General features: G+C 39.5%; 1 protein-coding gene across 3 annotated transcripts in view; it reads right to left on the reverse strand.

Annotated features, from left to right (window-relative positions):
* nup210 (nucleoporin 210) overlaps positions 1–21,610 on the reverse strand; it is a 302,105-nt gene that overhangs the window by 144,091 nt on the left and 136,404 nt on the right. For all 3 annotated transcript variants that reach the window (XM_073853990.1, XM_073853989.1, XM_073853991.1), the window contains one exon: positions 7,564–7,719. In XM_073853990.1, the coding sequence (XP_073710091.1) occupies positions 7,564–7,719 (156 nt within the window). The remainder of the gene's footprint in view (positions 1–7,563; positions 7,720–21,610) is intronic.

Consider the following 21,610-nt stretch of genomic DNA (forward strand, 5'->3'; position numbering starts at 1 on the left):
GCTAATCAGTGTCTAGTCTATTTAAACGCCGGTTTCACATCACAATCGTGAGCACTGAGCAGCGCGTATGCAGAGAGTGTTTGCCGCGCGTGGCCATTGTGCTTACACCGGCTGCGTTTGCAGCGCATATGGCGCAGTTTAATAACAGTATAACAATCTCAAGTTCACATTACTTTATTTTACATGCATTTATGAGCAAAACCTCTTCAAGACGCTTTTTAATTCACATTGTTTTCGTGCTGTTCTGGTCCATGTAATGACAGATATAGACACAATTATAGACATTAAAAGCCCATGGCACAAATCTGTTTCTCTGAAGATTATTAAGATAATGATAGATAGAGGATTTCATTTATGCTGGGCAGAGAGTGACAGCGCAGTCTTCTGGCAACAGTGTGTTTTTTAAATATTTAATTGCTTTCTGTAAAATTTCTCAAAGTCATTACTGTTTAAAACACACTTGGCATCACATTCATGATTTTATGGTAAAATGACACTTTCGTGTCAATCCACGAGCATTTAAACAAGCAAACCCCCCCCCCCAGACGGTTATGTGACGAACCGTCACATTTGACTCACGTCATAACCGTCATCACCAATTCTGAAACCGGCACAGCCCTAGATTGTACGCGTTTCAGCATCTAACTATAAATGTGTGTTCAACCTTGTAATCGGGGCTCTTGGGTTTAGACTTCTAGCACCAGGGGGTGAGAGCCTATTCTGCAGAATATACTAAATTCAGACAAAGAAAATTCTGTCGACAGTGTGTCTGTGTGATCCTTGACTTTCACTCTTAGTGAATATTATTTGATGCGGCTGAAATTCCACGACAATAATGGCGATGAGGATGCGGATTCCACAGCTGAAGACTCGAACCAGAAGGTTTGGGAGAGACTGACTGATCACCCCTGAGACAAGAGGTCTCGGGCTCCGTACCCCAGGCCTAAGGGAAGGGAAGAGTCTCAACCATTTCTGAAGTCAAAGCTGACGGAATCTGGAAAAGAACCGTTGTGGTGGAATCTGAATAGATAATACGGTAAGCGTTTTTCGTTCGTGACCATGGGTCAGGGTAATTCGAAAGAGAGTACAAAGTCAATGGATCTGGAAAATGGTGTGTATGCTCGAGTGATCAAATCAAAGGGCACGGGGGCGTTGGAAAGCGTAAAATCTGGGAGAAAAGGTATGATTTTCCTCCTAAAGGAACACTGAGTGTAAAAGCACTCACTTTATTAAGGGAAAAAATCATTGCGGATGAGAGCACAGAGTAAGATAAAGACCAAGGACGAACTGACTCAGACTAAGTCAGAGCTAAACATTAAGCATAATGTTTTCCTACATCAGATTCATTACATGATGAAACTAACTTTCTGTTTTTTCCTCCTCCATATGCACCTGCACTTACCCCACCTGGGGTACATTTCTCTTATACAAAGGTACCTCTTCTAGACGATGATCTCCAACCCCCTCCAAGAAGACTCCCACAACCACCCGCACAAGAAGCATTACCAAGAATACAAACTGCACCCCCGCCAGCGCAAGAACTACCACCTGAGCTAAACCCACCAATCCTCCTCGACAGCATCTTGGAAGAGGAAGAGGAGGAAGTTCAGATGAAAACATCAACACAGGAGAGGTAACATCCTGGGAATCCACCTAAAGCAAATGTTCCTCGGGGGACTTCAACCTGAAATTCAAACGAAGGTGAAGCAAACCTGCATCGGATGGGAATCAGGAAAGCTGAGTGAGGTCATTACACCTTCTCTACATGTTGAATGCCTGCATGACGAAGAAAAACGAAAGAAGCAGAGAAAGGCCGATCAACAACTATCTTCAGCTTTTGTCAAGATAGGCGAATGGGGCCAGCAACGGCGCTATCAGCACAGTTTCCTTTCACAAGGACAACGTTTTCCAGGAGAACTGGCAGCAGAAAGAACGAGAGAAGAGGAGAGGAAAGCAGTGGCCGGAAAATGCAAAAGAAAAATTTTTGCTGGTATTGCGGACAGAAAGGACACTTGAAAAACCAATTTTTCCAATTCCTGAAATCTCAAGAGACACTGGAATCCCAAGCGGGCGCGGGAAACTTTGCGGGGTGTAAAGAAAAAAGGGGACTGAAGCCAGGAGGGGGAAAGAGAGAATCAGACGGAAGGAGAGATCAGACGTAAGTCCAATCTTGTTTTTTCTGAGGTTCAAATGCCATATTATCTGCTTGCTAATTCTGTTTTTTCTGATGTGTGTGATAGGGAAAGAAATGCTCTATGCAATGAAGGACTTGCTTTGCTTGATATTGATCGAGAGGCATACTCTAAACTGCCTCTCGAAGAAATAATGGTTGAGGGACAGGTATTGTTGTTTATGGTAGACTCTGGATGCAACTCACTCTGTCATACGCAAAGATGAATTCCCATTTGTCACCTTGAGTGGGCAGTTTAACTCATCTATGAGTGCTACGGGGCATATAGTGAGGGAAGAATTTACTGCTCCACTCTGTTGTATGCATGACGGTAATGAGTTCATGCATATGTTTTTTTTTGTCTGATGCGTGTCCAGTAAACCTCATGGGGAGGGATTTGATGTGTAAAATGAATGCTAGCATCTTATGTAACAACCAAGGCCTGAGTATTTTTTGTTGGGATCCCAGAATGTTGTATATGTGTGTGTCTCTGTTATATGTGTATGAATGGGCCTTTCAGAGTGAAGAATTGTGTGGTGAAGGGAAGATAAGATTGCCACAAGCCAGCGAGGTCATTCCAGCTGATAATATGCATTGTACAGCTCATGTTGCTGAGTCAACAGAGAGAAAGTGGGAAGAGAAATGGTTCTCTGTAAAAACAGAAGGTTTGACAATAACCCACATATGCTGGAATGACTCATGGTGTGTGGCACTCGTTAAATTGACAGAAAAGCAAGAACAAATTCTGATGTTGAAAATTCGGTACCCCATGTTTCTATTGCAAAAGATACCAGTCAGCCATGGGAAAAAGCAGGTGAATTTGCAAAGGCCTGCAGCGAGGCTGTTGATTGGGAAATGTTGTCAGATAACGTACAGTTCTCAGAGCAGATAACGGCACACAGGAGAAGTTGTGTTTCTTTTTTCATTGCTGAGAGAGAGTTGTAATTCAGAAAGCTGTTTCTGCAGACTCAAATTCACAAAACATTTTGCCAGCACACATGACATGTGCTAGCATTGATTTACCGCAAGAAGTTCTTGACAAAGTACCTGATTACCTGTGGGCTAAAGATAAATATGATGTGGGTTTGATTAAAGGGTGTGAACCAGTAGTTATCAGCCCAAAGAGTTGAGGTTTGTTCAAGATCTCCAAGCAGTAAATGTTGCGGTACAAGCAAGGGCACCTAATGTGCCAAACCCTTACACAATTCTCTCACAGATACCAGCTGACAGCCAGTGGTTTTCTAGTGTAGTGGATATTTCGAATGCATTTTTCAGTGTTCCTGTCCATCCTGCTTTTACATTTGAGGGGTATAGCGAGAGCCCCAGGATTTACAACCCAGAATTGCATTGTTCATTACAGAAACTTGTGTTGGTTGATGATGTTGCTTTATTGCAGTACGTGGGTGACCCCTTGGTGGCGGCACCGACTCAGCAGTCGTGCACTGACAACACCATACGGCTGCTCACACATCTAGCTGAGGAGGGCCACAAGGCCAACACCAAGAAGGTACAGTGCTCTGTCCAGAAAGTAACCTTTCTAGGACATGAAATTACACCAATGGGTAAGTCTCTCTCTCCAAAGAGAATAGAGGCGATAGCTAACATACCAAAACCCATTACAAAGAAACAAGTAATGTCATTTTTGGGTATGACATCTTATTGCAGGACTTTTATTGCTTACTATTCTGAGATGCCACAACCATTGCATGACATGATTTATGAGAAACCTTAAGCACTATCAGAGAAGGTAGAATGGACAGAGAATTCTGAAAGGGCATTTGTGGAACTAAAACAGACATTACAGCAGGCACCCACTTTGGGGCTGCCATATCCAAAAAAGCCTTTTATTCAAATGGTGGATGAAAGAAATGGCTGTATGACATCTGTTTTGTTGCAAGAACATGGTGACAAGTTGACACCAGTTGCATATTTTTCAGGTCGCCTTGATGCGGTGGCCAGGGGCCTACCAGGATGTCTCAGGGCAGTGGCACCTGCGGAGAAAGCTGTACAAGCCAGCAGTGAGTTTGTGGGTTACGAACAGCTGCGGCTGCTGGTCCCTCACTCTGTGTCTCACATATTGCTTGAACAGCGCACATCTCACTTGTCTGCAGCAAGGTGGCTGCGTTATTCCTGTGCATTGTTACAAATGTCTAATGTCACAGTTGAAAGATGTACAGTTCTGAACCCGGCGACATTGTTACCTACACCTGACGAAGGTACACCACACTGTTGTTTGTCTGCCCTGCGGGAATTATGTACACCAAGGCCTGACCTAGCTGACACACCCATACCTAATTGCACCCTCACATATTTTGTGGATGGTTCCTCTTCCAGAGATGACAGAGGCATGAATAGGATGGGGTGGGCAGGTGTGTCTGACGTTGAAGTAGTGAAATCCGGATGCTTACCACCTCACAAATCTGCAAAGGTGGCTGAATTGCATGCACTAACACAAGCTTGTCAACTTGCTACTAATCAATCTATAACCATTTACATTGACTGCTGGTTTTACTGACAGCTGCTCTCCTAGAGCAAATTTTACTCCTTTCTCAAATAGCTGTGTGCAAATGCAAAGCCCACACCAAGGAACAGGACGTGGTGTCCAGAGGCAATGCACGCGCGGACGCAGCGGCAAATCAAGCGTCTCTCATGTCCACTAACGTAGATTTTTCTCTTACACAGATTTCCCAGGAAAAGGAAGCTGAAACGGCACAGGAGTCACTAATAAGCATGCAAACATTTTCTCTCCCAACAGAAATAGCTCTATGGAAATCGTGTGGAGCTACCAAAACTTCTGAAGGGATTTGGATGGGTCCAAATCAAAAACCTTGCTTACCTAAACACTTTTATTCCCATTTTGCTAGGTTGACACATGGCTTAGACCACGTGTCCAAAGGAGGAATGCTGACAGCCATGGCACAAAATTGGTTCACAAAGGGTTTTCTCCTGTAGCACAGAGACACTGTGAAAAGTATCATATATGTCTGGGTAATAATGTTGCAAGAGGGGTAAAAACTTCACCTGTGGGGCATCCCATTCCTGAGGGACCATTCACACATGTAATGATGGATTACATTGAATTGACACCAGCAGAGGGCAAACGTTACTGTTTGGTGATGACAGACATGTTTTCAAAGTGGACTGAAGCCACACCCACCAAACATGCAGACAGTGCTGGGGTAACAAAAATGCTATTGAAAGACATCATTCCTAGATGGGGAATCCCAAACAAAATTTCCAGGGATAATGGAGCACACTTCAATGCTCAGGTGGTGAAAGATGTGGGTAAATTTTTGCAAATCAATTTGACCAATCACTGCGCCTACCACCCACATAGTGGAGCTGCAGTGGAAAAAGAGAATGGCACCATCAAGGCAAAACTAAGCACAATGTGTGAAGAAACAAAATTGAATTGGGTTCAGTGCTTACCACTGGTACTCATGTACAGGAGAATGAGGGTCAGAGACCGAACAAAATTGTCCCCTTTTGAATTAGTTTTTGGAAGACCCCCACATATGGGGTGGGAACCACACAGGGCGATAGGTGATACCATTCGAAATGAAAATGACATGTTGCAGTATTGTATTTCTATGTCTTCGATCTTTCAAAATATCTCAAAACAGGTTAAAGCAGCACTACCACGCCCCGCAGAGGGACTTTTGCACAACATCAAACCAGGAGATTTCGGGTTGGTGAAAAACCTGAGGAGGAAATCCTTGAAGGCGAGACGGTGGGAGGGGCCATTTCAGGTTCTGCTGACGACTCACACGGCCGTGAAGGTCGCGGAGCGTGCCACCTGGGTGCACGCTGCCCATTGCCGGAGGGTTGGTCCTAGACTGCAAGTTATGAACCAAAGGGAGGACGACTAGTCGACTGCTACGGACCACTTTTCCGCATCGGAGGGAGCCACAGACCCCTGTATTCTGCAAGTTTGTACAAAGAACGACACGAGAGAACGGCAACAGCTCACAAAGTATTGGAGGACTCCAGTATTATGGGTTTGGTTTGGACACACGCACACGAAATTTTTAATGTGGGTGACCGGAATGACGCATGCACCTTAATAACTGTAATTACAACACCAGCTTTGAGACCAGAAATTAATTTAGACACTAAGGTAATTTCATTCACACAACAAAGCAGAATAGCTTTGGTCCTACCAAACCCGAACCTACAAAGGAAATTAATCAACAAGGGCTCACGACCCCAACTCTAACTGTGCTCAGGGCTCACGACCCCAACTCTAACTTTGCTCAATCCGAAACCATCAAGGGCTCACGACCCCAACTCTAACTGTGCTCAATTTCTCCAAGAAAACGAACTATTTTTCTTCTTTCAAAAATGAGGTTCATGATCATATTATGTGTGTGCATTTTTGCTTTTGCAACTGCACAGAACTCTATGTACACTATGGTTAAGGGTAATAACCAGAGCTACGTAACGATGACAGTAAATGAAGTTATGAATAAATCATAAAAAGGGAGTAGTGTAGTGGAGGATTTTTATTATGCTTTTATTTTCATATTATTATGTTTTATATTTCATCCTATTTTTCATTTTTTAATTACAATCATAAGCTCATAAATTGTGATTCATATGGAGATCATGTTTTTCTGCTAACGTACAGAATTATGCTCTTTCTGTCTTTTCAGCAAGTACAATGTCCAAGGACTTAAACATCATGTACCATCATGTGCTGTCCTATATGATGTTTAACTGTTTATGTTCTTAATCACTGACAAACTGAAGGTTATCTTCTAGATGACGTAGAAACGGATGATTGTACGTGTTTCAGCATCTTACTATAAATGTGTTTAACCTTGTAATCGGGGCTCTTGGGTTTAGACTTCTAGCACCAGGGGGTGAGAGCCTATTCTGCAGAATATACTTAATTCAGACAAAGAAAATTCTGTCGACAGTGTGTCTGTGTGATCCTTGACTTTCACTTTTAGTGAGTATTATTTGATGCGGCTAAAATTCCACGACAGCTACATGTCTGGAACTGCTGAAAGGGCCTTTTACCTACATATATTAGTAAGGTCTGAGCTGGGGCGATTAAGTGGAGACAGGGACTAATTTGCATATACATGAATCTGCATATACTAATTGAGATGGTATGTAGAGTTACATATAAGATATGAAAAAAAATCACTGGAAAATCTTTTAACATTGCTATTCAGATGCTTAAAGATGAGTGACTACAAACTGACTACAGGAAGACCTTTGTGTTTAGCTGAAAACAAAAAGGCATATACATATAAGATGGCATTAAACTGAGTAAATTATGGGGTACTTTCCATTTTTGACTGAACTATTCCTTTCAGGTTTACAAGCTCAAAAATGTTCAAGCATAACACAACCACTTCAATGATTTGAATAACTGCTGGCATCACCTTCATGTCTCCATAGTGCAGTGGATTTCTCACATCATGCGCGTAGATTACACTGACACCAACATCTCTGACAGTTGTCATCAGTCCCTTCACTGTAACCATGGCAACAGCTAAGTTAGTGGATGACCAGCTGAAGTTTCCACTTCCTCCTATTGCCTGTAACATACACAAAATGTGATTTATTATTGTAAACTTAATAAAAACACTAAATTAGTTTACATTAAACAATTTTTAAATGAAAAATCAATAACAATTTGTATGAAGACACCATTTGCAATGAATTATAAAAACATTCTTAAAGGTAGGATAGGCATTTTAGGAAAGGCAAACCATAGCAAACTAGCTTTGAAAGCCTAACATCCTTCCCTCCCTTTAGAGCGTTCACCAAAGCCCAAAGCTTTTTCATGATCCACCAGTCTTTATTTTTCTGCCTTTTATTTGTGTCATGTTTTGTTGGTTCAGGAGAATATTAAATTATGTTTGCCGTCCATTCTTCCGCTTGGTCTCTAAATCTGCATAACAAAATCAGGCCAACGGCCAGTCAACAGTATTCATGTTTGCAAACTTAACAGGGATAAAATGTGGCAAAGATGCGAGCTATGGTTAAGAAAGTTTGGTTTTTGGTTCCATTACGCGATAAACGGCATTTAAAAAAATGCATACATGCATACTTGCGTATTATGGGGGGCCAAACCGAAAATAATAAATTATAAAAACTGAATATATAGTTATAAGTTTAAATATATAAATGTAAATCATGAACAGAGGGGGAAGTAACGAATTACAACTACTCACATTACTCAGGCATGTGATTGGCACAGGACAAAAAAGAAGGAAGGAACTTAACATCCCTTCACGTGGGCAGAAACAAAATGCACACCATAACATACGCAGAAAATACATTATGACCATTATTTCAATTATTTAATTCTGACGGAAAATTTAGATTTCAAATTTAAAATGTAAACATTTGACTGACAGAAACCATGTTTAATTAAATTGGTTGATAAATGTGGAAAGCTGTAACAAGTAGCATTCCCTTACCATTTTACATCTGCAATAAGTTTATTTTGCCATAATCTGACTATCACTCGCAAGGTTATACAATTTTAAGTTGGCCTTGGAATAAGGTGGACCTGAAGGCCTACATCTAATTTGAAATGAATTAATTTTACAATATAGTGCTGGTTAAATGAATTGCATTATGGTTTTTGAGTCATGGGTTGAATAATTTTCATATAAGCAAAAAAGTGATGTGGGAAAATAAAATAAGAACAAATCAAGAAATTACAAGCATATAAAATAGAAAAGAACAAAGTTACAAATAAAGTAAGATGATCTAACAGTATTGATTAGGTAGAGAAACGGTATTAAATTAATATATAACACTGTTTTCATTCTATAAATTAAATATAAATGATCTTTTTAAAGCTATAAAAGTGATTTTCCTTTTGTCTTGTAGTTTGATTAACATAATGACTCAAACATAAGCATTTCTTATAAGATGAACTGTCCCTTTAACACCGTGAGAATACTTGCAGAGACTGTGATATTACAATATAGTTTTTGCGCATATCTCCTGTCAAGCCCAAAGAAATGATGTGTTTGCGTGATTTTTGAAACGCGCATGGGCTTTGGAGTTTATGCGCGTATGCGCACTGAAAACAGTTCACTTTAGCATCTTTGTCGCTCAAATAGTCTAAAATCGCTTAAATGTTACTGTAAACTTTCTTATTAACTGTATAAGTAACAGTATGTCAGTATGTTCTTATTACAGCATTTCATGCAATATTTAGCAGTTTCACCATATTTACATTTAAGTACTTACAGCCGTAGACTAGTTAGCCCAATGTGACTTACAAGCGAGGAAAATGTCCATAATCCGTTCAAATCCATTTCAACAAAAAATATTTTAGGTCACTTTGCAATGTCAGTTTGTGTATATATGTTGTTTAATTGATTGATGCCTTAGTATTCAACAATGGAAGTTTTACAGCGCTTTGTGTTGACTTTACATCCCGAAGGCAGTCTCTCTACGCATCTTCAACAAGCTTGTATGACGAAGAACACAGAAATGCGGATGACATCACAGTAGCGCGAGAGCCGTTCGAAAGCAGACTTCCTTATGACATCTCGATTCGCTCTCGTGATACTTTCATGTCACCTGCAGCTGCCTGTCGGTTTTTGCAGCGCAGCATGAACTCAAATAAATCTAATGTCTGGTAAACATGTTGGATGACGGGGAAGGGCGCGTCTACAAACAACGCGCGCATACCACCCTCCCCCCGAAAATGTTTTCTCATCGAATCTACACGATTCACGTGGGTCACCTTTTTTGGCTTTAAAACGGCGAATTTCGCTGAAAGGTGAGGGATTTTCATGCCTGATGTGTATGACGTAGAACACAGAAAACGTCAGGGATCCATGTTGGATGACAGCGAAGCTCGCGCACAAAGACAGCGCGCGCATACAGACAACGCAGGCATACTGAGACAGCACTTGCAACAACACGGGCATACAACACGCGCGTGATTACCCCCCATCATCTAAAAAAAAAAAAAACTCATCGGATTTACGCGATTCAGACGGGTGATCCCACCAAGGACAGAAAATACGGAAATCCTTATTTATACGGAAAAATCACATCCCTGATTACTGTAATTAAGTAGTTTTTTCGTGTACTTGTACTTTTATGAGTAAATTTTTAAGTCTGTAATTTTCCTTGTACTTAAGTACAAATTAAGGTAATTAATGTACTTCGCTACTTTGAAAATCACATTCGTTACTAAGTACTTGTAGAATTTGAATTAAATTAATATTAAAATCTTTGACAGCATTTTGATATCCAATAGAAATTATTGATCGTGGGCGGGCCAATAAAAACCCTTGTATTTGGACCGGAAATCTCTGGAGAGCTATTCAATCGATCCTCGGGCGTCGTTCTCTTTTACGTTGTTTTTAGTGTTTTAATGTCAAAGAACTTTGGCGTTATGGACGCTGAATTAATTAAAAATTCATGGCCGCACCTGGGAGTTTTTCACAAACAGAGGAAGGAAAGGAGACAGCGTGCAAATGTAATGCAAACTATGTTTGCCACCTGCAGTGATTTCGGCTTACAATACTTCAGCCTCTAATCTCAAAAAGCACATTATGGTATGAAGACTTATAACCATATTTATGTGATTGTTTTCGTTTTTAATGTTGGGTAGACCTCATGATAAATTGACTGAAAACATCACTTGAAACATGAGCTTCAGTTACCTAGGTGACGAGCACATAGACCGTAAAAAAAGATTTAGCATTGTAAAATGGCGCTCAAAGTTAAATTTCATGTCATTGTCAACATTGTATTATTCATAATGAATCAGTGTTTTAAGCTTATAACAGTCTAATAAGGCCTCTTTTATCAAATTCGTCTGTTGCCGCGTCCCACTGGCGTAGCAGTGTAACTGCACTGACAGCTGTCTAAATTACACATATGCCAGTGCTAAATGCTGATAACTTTTGAAATATTAGTAGGGTACTTTTTCAAAGCTTTCTTGTCCAATAATATTTTTTAACTCTTTTACCCGCCATTGTCGAGTTATCTTGTCAATTAAGAAAAAAAAAATTTGCATAAAAAACGTGTTTCTGAAGAATTTATGTTAATGTGCAATACCGCGATTGTCCACTAGACAGCGGACTTACCCAATTTATGGATAAACTGAAGCCAAAACGTTATTTACTAATTTTATGTTTGATATTCGTTCTGAATCTGGGCTGCGTTCTCCGAAACTACCTTAATGCTATGTCGTTCTTAAGTTGTACCTTAAGCTGTACCTTATCGCTAATACGTGTTTTCCAAAACGTTCTTAGTTACGTATCACTTCTGTAAGTCATACGTTCGTAAGGTTGGTCTGGAGCGCTCTTAGCTATACCTTATCCCACATGACTCCACTAGGGGCCATCACTTTCATAAAAGCTTACATTGCAGTCTATATAACTAAATATTTGTAAAAAAAAAAAACACTCCGTGTTAAAGAATAAAACATTCACATAATTAGACATCATTACATTGATGGTTGTTAGATTTTTATTATGTTTTCCAAAGGGACATCAACTGCGAACTAACCCTAACCCTACAGGATTAAGAAACTATTTAAAAAATATATTTTGGGTGATGGAGTTGGTGAAACTGGCAGCTATACAGCGAATCCTACTATTTCATTTGTGCATTTCATATCCGTTAAATCTTAGTCTACCGGCTGGTATTTTAGCTGCATAAATAAATCGGGTAAAATTACAAAAAATAATTATGATTATTGTTATATGTTAATTCGACTTTGCATCGAAGTTTTTTAATGTTTTATAACGTTGAGGCAACTGCATGCCATATTCTTTATAAACATCAAAATAAACTGTGCACTTGATTACTGCTTGTATAGTCTAAGGTCAACAAAATTTCCACATTAAAATTAACCAAAGCTAAAATCTAAAGCAATCATACTATATATTTATATAGGCTGTTATATAAAATTTGACATGTTATATTTAGACAGACAGGCTCCAGAAATGCGTCCATTAAGCTTTATCCGCATTGTAACCACGGTGCTTGCGCATCCAGTGTCCAAGCACAATAAACGCGTGAAATAATGAACAACAGCAGTTTGTTTTTATATATTTTAAGTGTAATGCACAGCCAAGTGCTTGCACGGCCCACCTTATTCCCCTGTGCAACGCACTTATTGGGAACCCCTAATATAAATGATCCTTTCAAGGCATAGCGGATGAATTGGAGCAGTTTAAACATGATACGTTTGGAAATAAAGTTGCGGGTTTTGCACGGGTTTGATATAAAATATAGAAGGTTGAATTTAGTTGTTTGCAACTTGAAATATTTTTTACCAGATATTCCTAATAAATTGAACTTGAACTATTTCTAAAATGTTTCTTTTATAAAGAACACCGCTATCTCATAACGTAGCGAAACCTATTACATAAAGTGAATAATTGATTGTCGAGCAATCGATATGAACCTATTCAGAACCTCCACCATGGACAGCACCCGCTAAGGTCGAACTTAAGATGGTTTACCTTAAGCAACATCCTAAGGTATAGTTCGGAGAACACGCGTAGGAAAGGTATACCTGTAGTTAAGGTGTACCTTTTGAGTCTTCGTAGCGCGCTAAGAGAGAACGTTATCGGAGAACGCACCCCTGATCTCTAACTAAATTCCTTCACAAAAATGCAATTGTTTCAGCTTTTAGCTAAAAAGAAAACGTGTATTTGTAAAAAAAAAAAATACCAATATTTAAGAGTTTATAAGCAGGGAAAAAAATAGGATGAAATGTTTTTTCACTTTTTTTATTGTTTGTATGAAAGTAGAGGGTCTGTTCTATCATTTGATATATTTGTATGTTTATATATTTTTAGAAGAAAATTTTCCTGGAAGGCATTTAGTAAAACTTTTGTGAAAATCATAAAAAATGCTGGCGGGCAACTTTTCGAAAAATGGCTGGCGGGGAATGAGTAAATGTAAAAAAAATCTGTTTTTAAATAAAATAACCCAACAAGCTTATTTATGGTGCATCATAATTCATTAATAATAATAACATTAGACCATTTTTATAACTTGATAAAAATTATATGAAGAAACTATATGAAAAAATATAGCTGCTGTTAAAATCATTTAACATTCTTTAAACAGACAAAATTCCTGTACTATGTGTTTGTTCGTATAAAACACAAATTGCCTGTTTTTAATCCATTCATATTTCTGATTTCATTCAATGGATTTAATGTTTATTCAATAAATATCACCGGCTAAAAAGTAATTTGTACTTGAGTAGTTTTTAAGAGGGGTACTTCGTACTTTTACTTAAGTACATTTTTAACACCACTACTTTTACTTGTAATTGAGTATTATTTTAGCAACTACTTGTACTTGAGTACATTTTTCAGTACTCTTTCCACCACTAATATATATATATATATATATATATGTAAATCTTGAATACATTGTTTTAAGTCTGAATATATAACAGTGATGGAGTACTCGAGTCCTGGACTCGGACTCGAGTCCGACTCAAATCACTATTCTTTGGACTCGAGTCCGACTCGAGAATCCATTCTCTGGACTTGTGACTCAACTTGGACTCGCGGATTGATGACTCGTACTTGGACTCGGACTCGAGGATATATACAATCGCACTTGAGCATTCATCACTTTGTTTTTGACTAAATATGTTATAAAAAATTATATAAGGTGTTACACTTTTCCTGTTTCATGCCCAAGACCGGTCGCGATCTCCCTTCACAGACACTGCTACCTCTCGCTCTCTTTGCTTGACAACACACTCACTGACGTCACTCACTTTTATGCTTGTGCAATGCATGATGCATGATTCGCGGGCTAAATGTTCACATTTGTAAAATGCAGAAAGACGTGCCCCGGATCGTGAAGTTCGCCTACGCGAATTTTGCTTCTAATGCTGGAAAGAGCAGCGCTAAATGTTGTGTGTGTATAATCGCACAATTGAGGAAAAGACTGGGACAACCTCAAACTTTAACAGACACGGATGCACCCAGAAAAGTAAGTAAAATGCTTTCCATAACGTTAGCTTTTTTTTAAAAAATATTACTGACTAATGCATATATAGCAAACAGAAGAAGCTAAGGTTAATGTATGTCTGGTTCAGATTACAGCAATTTTCATTGATTTTGATGTACGTTTTTTGACAATTGGATATAAAGTTTTTCAATACTACAATATATGGTTTAAAAACGTCTGAGTGCTGCCCTCTTCAGGTTGAACGGTGGCTACTGCAGTTGAATTTTCCTACATCCAATAGGAAAATTCAACTGCAGTAGCCACAGTTTAACCTTAAGAGGGAAGCAATCAGATGTTTTTACACCATATATTGCAGTATTGAAACACTTTATATCCAAATGTCAAAAAACTTACTAAAATCAATGAACTGCTGTGACGTCCTAGTGAGTCACTGTGTTCTGTTTGAGCTACAGGTGATTGACAGATTGGATGACGTAGCATCGCACCTGCACTAAATCAGCGCTCTTTATAAGGGATCCGTGTGAACTGATGAGGGAGTGAGACGAGACTTGTGCTTGCTGGAGTGGTTTGCCCGTCATGTGACTACCGGTGTGTCTCGAGGGATATGGAGTTTGCGGGAGACCGCAACCGCATTCGAGGAGTTCTCGTTATGATCCGCCTCACCGAGAACGGCTTTTGGACATGATTCTTTTGTTGGTTTTGTTGACTTTAATTGTTTACACTTGTATCACTTACACGCACCTGCTGACACGCTGACAATTCATCTACACTGACTACTATACATTTCATGTTTACGTTCTTTAGTTTAATAAATTGCTTTGCAAATTTAACGGTTGTGTGGTGTCTCCCTGGTTTTGTTGCGTTCCTTGACAAAGAACCGTAACAAATGGGGGCTCGTTAACATATGCGTTCGTTTGATTTAAATTAAAATATAGTTTTGTGTAAATGTGAAGGGAACAAGCAAATCATTGTTTATTCGCATTATTTGGGAGATGCACGCTTGAGTTTATATTTAAAGATGTCCCGCGAGTTCGAAGGTAGTCGTCATTGAAGGTAAGTGTATTTTTATTACGTTACAGATAAAACATTGTTCATATTCCCCATTAGGTATTAGCAACGCTTTGCGTTGATTTGTTATTTTGCCTTTTTTATTTTTGTGTAGGCTTTTGGGTGAAGCACACCGCCGTGGTAACGAATTGGGCTATTTTGCTCAATTTCGAAACTGCCGGTATTTGGTGTTTAATGCCGCTTTACTCTTGAAAGCTGCACGAAGATTAGGCATAGAATAGTGTAGAGGGTGGTTAGGCAGTGTAGAAGGGGAAAGCGTGAACATATGTTTGATCTGTAGCTGTTGTTTTTAAATGCACTTACTTTTCAATTGAATAAATTAGCCAGCAAGTTTAAGATTTAAATATGGCATCCATTGAAGAATTTGTTAAAGCTCCATCAGAGGACGTGTTGAATTTGTTTGTGAAGGAAAAATTGTGGGAACTTGTAAACCATTTTAAAATTGGTGATGTAGATAAACGAACAAAGAAAAAGGAACTTCGTTCTATCGTGAGAAATTGGTTGATTGAAAATAAACTTTTAGTCGTTTCCACACAGAAAAAACCTGAGGCTGCGAAAAATCCGGTGGATATTTTTTCAGGGTTGTCTTTTGAACAAAGAAAAGAAATTTTGCAAATTCAACAGAATCATGATAAGGAATTGGTCAAGGAAACTAGGATATACGAGTTTGAGTTGGAAAAATTAAGAACTGAGAACTTGCTCAAACAACGTAAAATTGAATTCGCACAGAAACAATTAGAGGTTGAAAAATTGACACGCGAGTGTGAGTTGCAAGCGGAGCGTTTAAAGTTAGCAAGGGAAGGCAGATTACCTATTGACCCTGGTGAAAGAAACTATGGTGGTTTTGACATGGCTAGTAATTTAAGATTGCTCCCTAAATTTAACGAACATGATCCGGATGTGTTTTTCTCTTTGTTTGAGACTCTTGCTGAAGAAAGGAATTGGCCAAATGCTGTACGAATTGTTATGCTCCAAACTGTGATTACAGGCAAAGCACAGGAGGCATATGCAGCTCTTCCGATGGAGGACCGGCGAGATTATGATAAGGTAAAAGTGACCATTCTAAAGGCTTATGAGTTAGTTCCTGAAGCATACCGCCAGCGTTTTAGGAACTGGAGGAAAGGTGAACGCCAAACACATTCTGAGGTGGTAAGAGAACTTGTTTCACATTTTGATCGTTGGTGCACTGCTTCAGATGTGGATAACTTTGAGAAGTTACGTGACCTTATTATTTTAGAACAGTTTAAGAACATTGTACCTGACTATATTGCCACATATATAAATGAAAAGAAGCCAAATGATGCGGTTGAAGCTGCAGTTCTAGCAGATGATTACATTTTGACTCATAAAACTGCATAAAGAGATGACAGATCAGTGCGTCACTACAGTAATTTTGCTGAAAATAGAGTTGCATCAAGGAAATTTGAGCCAACTTTTTCTTCAAAATTTGAGAGAAATGGTCCTGGGAAACCTGACCGAGATTTGGTATGCAATTACTGTTTCAACATTAGACATTGGAAAAATAAGTGTCCTGTTTTGGCCGCAAAGTTGAAATCTAGTCAAAAGAAGTCTCATGCTAATGTTAGTCCTGTATTAATGACTGAGACTACAAAAGTCAATAATTTGCAATCAGATGCCTCTATGGATGAGAATACAGTGTGCCACTTAAAAACTGAAAATCACTTTGCACCTATTATTACACAGGGTTTTGTTTCTTTGACCAAGTCAGAAGAGAAAGTCCCGGTTAAGATCTTAAGAGATACAGGATCTTCTGAATCCTTTATCCTTCAGTCTGTCTTGCCTTTTTCTGAAGTATCAAGTGAAGGCAGGGATGTTTTGATCAAAGGGATTGGTTTAAACACTCTTTCTGTTCCTCTGCACAGAGTAAATTTGACTTCGGAGTTGGTCTGTAGAGAAGTAACCATGGGAGTCCGTCCATCATTGCCGGTGGATGGTGTCATTGTAATACTCGGGAATAATTTAGCTGGAGGTAGGGTATGGCGAGAGGTAATTCCACCACCTGTGGTAGTGCCCACTCCATTAACTGAGAAATCTGATGCATTAAAGCAGAAGTTCCCTGAGGTATTTACATCATGTGTGGTAACGCGTTCTAAGAGTCGTGAGGCTTTTTGTGAAGAAAAAGTGTCAAAGTATGCACTGTCTGGTTTGTCTACTCTTTCTCCTATTTCTAAGAGGGAGTTGATAACGGCCCAACAAAATGATCCTGGGTTGCAGAAATTGTTTGAGGATGTTATTTCATCAGAAGAGGTGAGAAGTGCTGTCAGTGGATATTTTGTCCAAGATGAGCTACTTTTGAGGAAATATGTTCCTTGTAAAAAAGGTTTGATTGGAGAGGCTGTTATTCAAGTAGTGGTACCAAAACCGTTCCGTGAAATGGTAATGAAGGTTGCGCATGGTGAAGTAGCAGGTCATTTAGGAGTAAATAAAACTTATGACAGAGTTTTGCGACAATTCTATTGGCCATGTTTGAAAAAGGATATCTCAGCCTTCATTAAAACGTGCCATACATGTCAGTTAACAGGCAAACCGAATCAATCTTTGAAACCAGTGCCTCTATCGCCTGTAGTTGTTACAAGTAAACCTTTTGAACATCTAATAATTGACTGTGTAGGTCCATTGCCTACTTCTAAATCAGGCAATGTATATTTGCTGACTGTAATGTGTCAGGCAACTCGGTATCCGGCAGCTTACCCTATTCGAAAAATTACAACCAAAGCAGTTGTGAAAGCTCTAACCCAATTCATTTCTGTGTTTGGGATACCCAAGATTATTCAGAGTGACAAAGGGTCAAATTTCACCTCACGTATGTTTGATGAAATTTTGAGAGTGCTTAAGGTGAGACATAATCAATCAAGCGCATATCACCCTCAAAGTCAAGGTGCTCTTGAACGATTTCACCAAACGTTGAAAGCATTGTTACGTAGTTACTGTGTGGAGTTGAACCGTGACTGGGAGGAAGGGTTACCCTGGTTATTACTTGCAGCTAGAGAGGTACAACAAGAAAGCTTGGGTTTTAGTCCGAATGATCTAGTTTTTGGTCACAGTGTACGAGGTCCTCTCTCTGTTTTGCGGGAAGGACTGTGTGAAGATGATCCTCCACAGAATTTGCTAGAATATGTGAATGGTTTTCGTAGACGTTTATTTTTGGCTGGTTTAAGTGCGCAGAAAAATCTTGTCGGAGCACAGGGTACGATGAAGAAGTACTATGATAAGCATGTAGAATCTCGTGTCTTTACCCCAGGTGATAAAGTGCTAGTTTTGTTGCCTTCATCTGGATCTCCTTTTTGTGCACGTTTTACTGGTCCATATAAAGTTCTGCGAAAAATGACTGACCAAAACTATCAAATTGCAACTCCAGATCGACGAAAAGCAAAGCAATGTTTTCATGTGAATTTACTTAAGCCTTATCATTCTCGTCATTCTGAAAGTCAACCAGTTAGTCCAGTTGTTACTGTTTCTAGTACCTCTCTTGATCATGTTCAATCTCTTTTTGTAGAGAGAGGGGAGGATGTGATGGTCCCTGGAGACTGCGTTTTGCTTCCCCGGTTAAAGAATTCAGAGACTCTTCAAAATTTGGATGCTTTGCTTTTGCATTTATCAGATATACAGAGGTCAGAGTTGACAAAGTTAGTGTTTGATTTTCCTAGTCTGTTTGCAGATGTTCCAACTCGTACACATCTTATCCAGCTTGATGTGGATGTGGGAGATGCCCGTCCTATTCGACAGCGTTTCTACAGGGTTCCTATGAGTAAGCGGAAAGTGTTGGAATCTGAAGTTCAGTATATGCTGGAGAATGAGATTGCTGTTCCTTCCTGTTCCAGTTGGGCTTCACCATGTTTGCTGGTGAAAAAGCCAGATTCTACTTACAGATTTTGTACTGACTACCGTAAATGAAATGCTATTACTAAACCTGATGCGTTTCCACTTCCTCGAAAGGAGGACTGTGTAGATCAGGTGGGGACTGCACATTTTGTAAGTAAACTGGACCTTCTAAAAGGATATTGGGGCAAGTGCCTTTAACTCCTAGAGCTCAGGAAATCACTTCATTTATTACACCATCTGGATTATATTCGTACTCCGTGATGAGTTTTGGCCTGCGAAATGCACCCGCAACCTTCCAGAGATTGATGAATAGAGTGGTATTTGGTCTGGAAGGTTGTGCGGTGTATTTAGATGATGTTATTGTTTTCAGTGACACATGGGAACAACATTTGGTACGCCTTCATGCACTTTTGACTCGTTTGGCAGAGGCGCATCTTACCGTCAACTTGGCAAAGTGTGAGTTTGCCAAGGCGACAGTAAGATATTTGGGTAAAGAAGTTGGCCAAGGTGAGGTACGTCCTATTCAAGCCAAAATTGTGGCTATTCAAAATTTCCCTCCCCCATCAAACAAGAAGGAGCTGATGCATTTTCTGGGGATGGTGGGGTATTATCGAGGGTTTTGCCCAAATTTTTCAACGGTGGTTTCCCCACTCACTGATTTACTTAAGAGTTCCATCAAATTTGTTTGGAGTGTGAATTGTCAGAAAGCTTTTGACAATGTTAAGCTATTGTTAACCACTGCTCCTGTTCTAGCTGCCCCTAGGCTGGATGAATCTTTCAAAATACAGGTAGATGCAAGCCAGGTTGGTGCTGGGGCTGTTCTGTTACAAACAGGCGAGACTGGACTTGAACATCCTGTAAGTTTTTTTTCTCGTAAGTTTAATACTTACCAAAAAAACTATTCTGTAATCGAGAAAGAAGCCTTATCTTTAATTTGGGCTCTTCAGCACTTTGACGTATATGTGGGGGGAGGACTACCAGTGGAGGTTTATTCTGATCATAACCCCTTAACATTTTTACATTCCCTACAGTCCCAGAGTCAGCGGTTGATGTGCTGGATTCTCTTTTTACAGCCTTACAGCTTAACTGTAAAACACATCAAGGGTTCTGATAACGTAGTGGCAGATGCGTTATCTCGTGTTCCTGATCAAACTGAATGAGTTTAATGTTTGGCCAGTCGTATCTGTTTTTCTGTTTCCTTTTTCTCCTTAATTTGCTTTCAGGATCCAGATTGCTGGGGGTAAGGGGACAAGGAGAATTGAGATGGCTGTAAGAACATACTATTACTGGTGGATCGGATGCTATAGAAATAAAATAAAAGGAAGTATGCTTTTAGAACTTTTCATTTTTGGGTTGGTTCTGTGGTGCTGTGCGGATCCTTTTCATAGGATACAGGATCTTTTAAAGGGGGGTGTGTGATGTCCTAGTGAGTCACTGTGTTTTGTTTGAGATACAGGTGATTGACAGATTGGATGACGTAGCATCGCACCTGTACTAAATCAGCGCTCTTTATAAGGGATCCGTGTGAACTGATGAGGGAGTGAGACGAGACTTGTGCGTGCTGGAGTGGTTTGCCCGTCATGTGACTACCGGTGTGTCTCGAGGGATATGGAGTTTGCGGGAGACCGCAGCCGCATTCGAGGAGTTCTCGTTATGATCCGCCTCACCGAGAAGGGCTTTTGGACATTATTCTTTTGTTGGTTTTGTTGACTTTAATTGTTTACACTTGTATCACTTACACGCACCTGCTGACACGCTGACAATTCATCTACACTGACTACTATACATTTCATGTTTACGTTCTTTAGTTTAATAAATTGCTTTGCAAATTTAGCGGTTGTGTGGTGTCTCCCTGGTTTTGTTGCGTTCCTTGACAAAGAACCGTAACACTGCACTAATAAAGCCCCATTCTTACAGATCATTAACTAAAAAAAGTTGGTTTAGGGTTTAGTTACTCTTTAAGTTATCAACAGACGTTACTAGTCACTGTGCCAAGGTCACCCACACAATCTCTCTCTCTCTCTCTCTTTGCATATCGTATAGATTTTTACGTTTTAAGTATCTTTAAAATACAGTGTCCTGTAAAATGCAGGTTTCTTTTTTTCGCTGAGTGTATTTCCATAATACAGTGTTAAAGGATTAGTTCATGTACTCCTCACACTGCCATCCAGGATCTTTTTTTCTTCAGTGGAAATAAATTGTTTTTTAAAGAAAATCATTTCAGGATGTTTTCTTAATGGACTTCAATGCCAACTCAGTTGTTTGTTCTTGTTTCCATAAAAACAAAACAAAATGCAGCATGATTAAACATGCAATTTGTAAATTTTCTACGCTAGTTCTCAATCACAAGTTCACAACAATGGAAGTAAACACATGCTTTTGATGGCGTCGTAAAGTTGCAAAGTGTATATGTCAAATCAGTAAATAAACTCCCTTTGCAATCGTGACAGTGGTGACATTTTTGTTTAATGTAGAACCTCTTTAATACATTTTATCAGTTTTTTGAAGGTCCCAGAGTGGAGACATGTAGGGACTCTCAGACTCAAATACGGGACTCGAACACTGGGGACTTGAGACTCGACTCGG

This window comes from Misgurnus anguillicaudatus, chromosome 16, assembly GCF_027580225.2.
Source record: "Misgurnus anguillicaudatus chromosome 16, ASM2758022v2, whole genome shotgun sequence".
Taxonomy (NCBI): domain Eukaryota; kingdom Metazoa; phylum Chordata; class Actinopteri; order Cypriniformes; family Cobitidae; genus Misgurnus; species Misgurnus anguillicaudatus.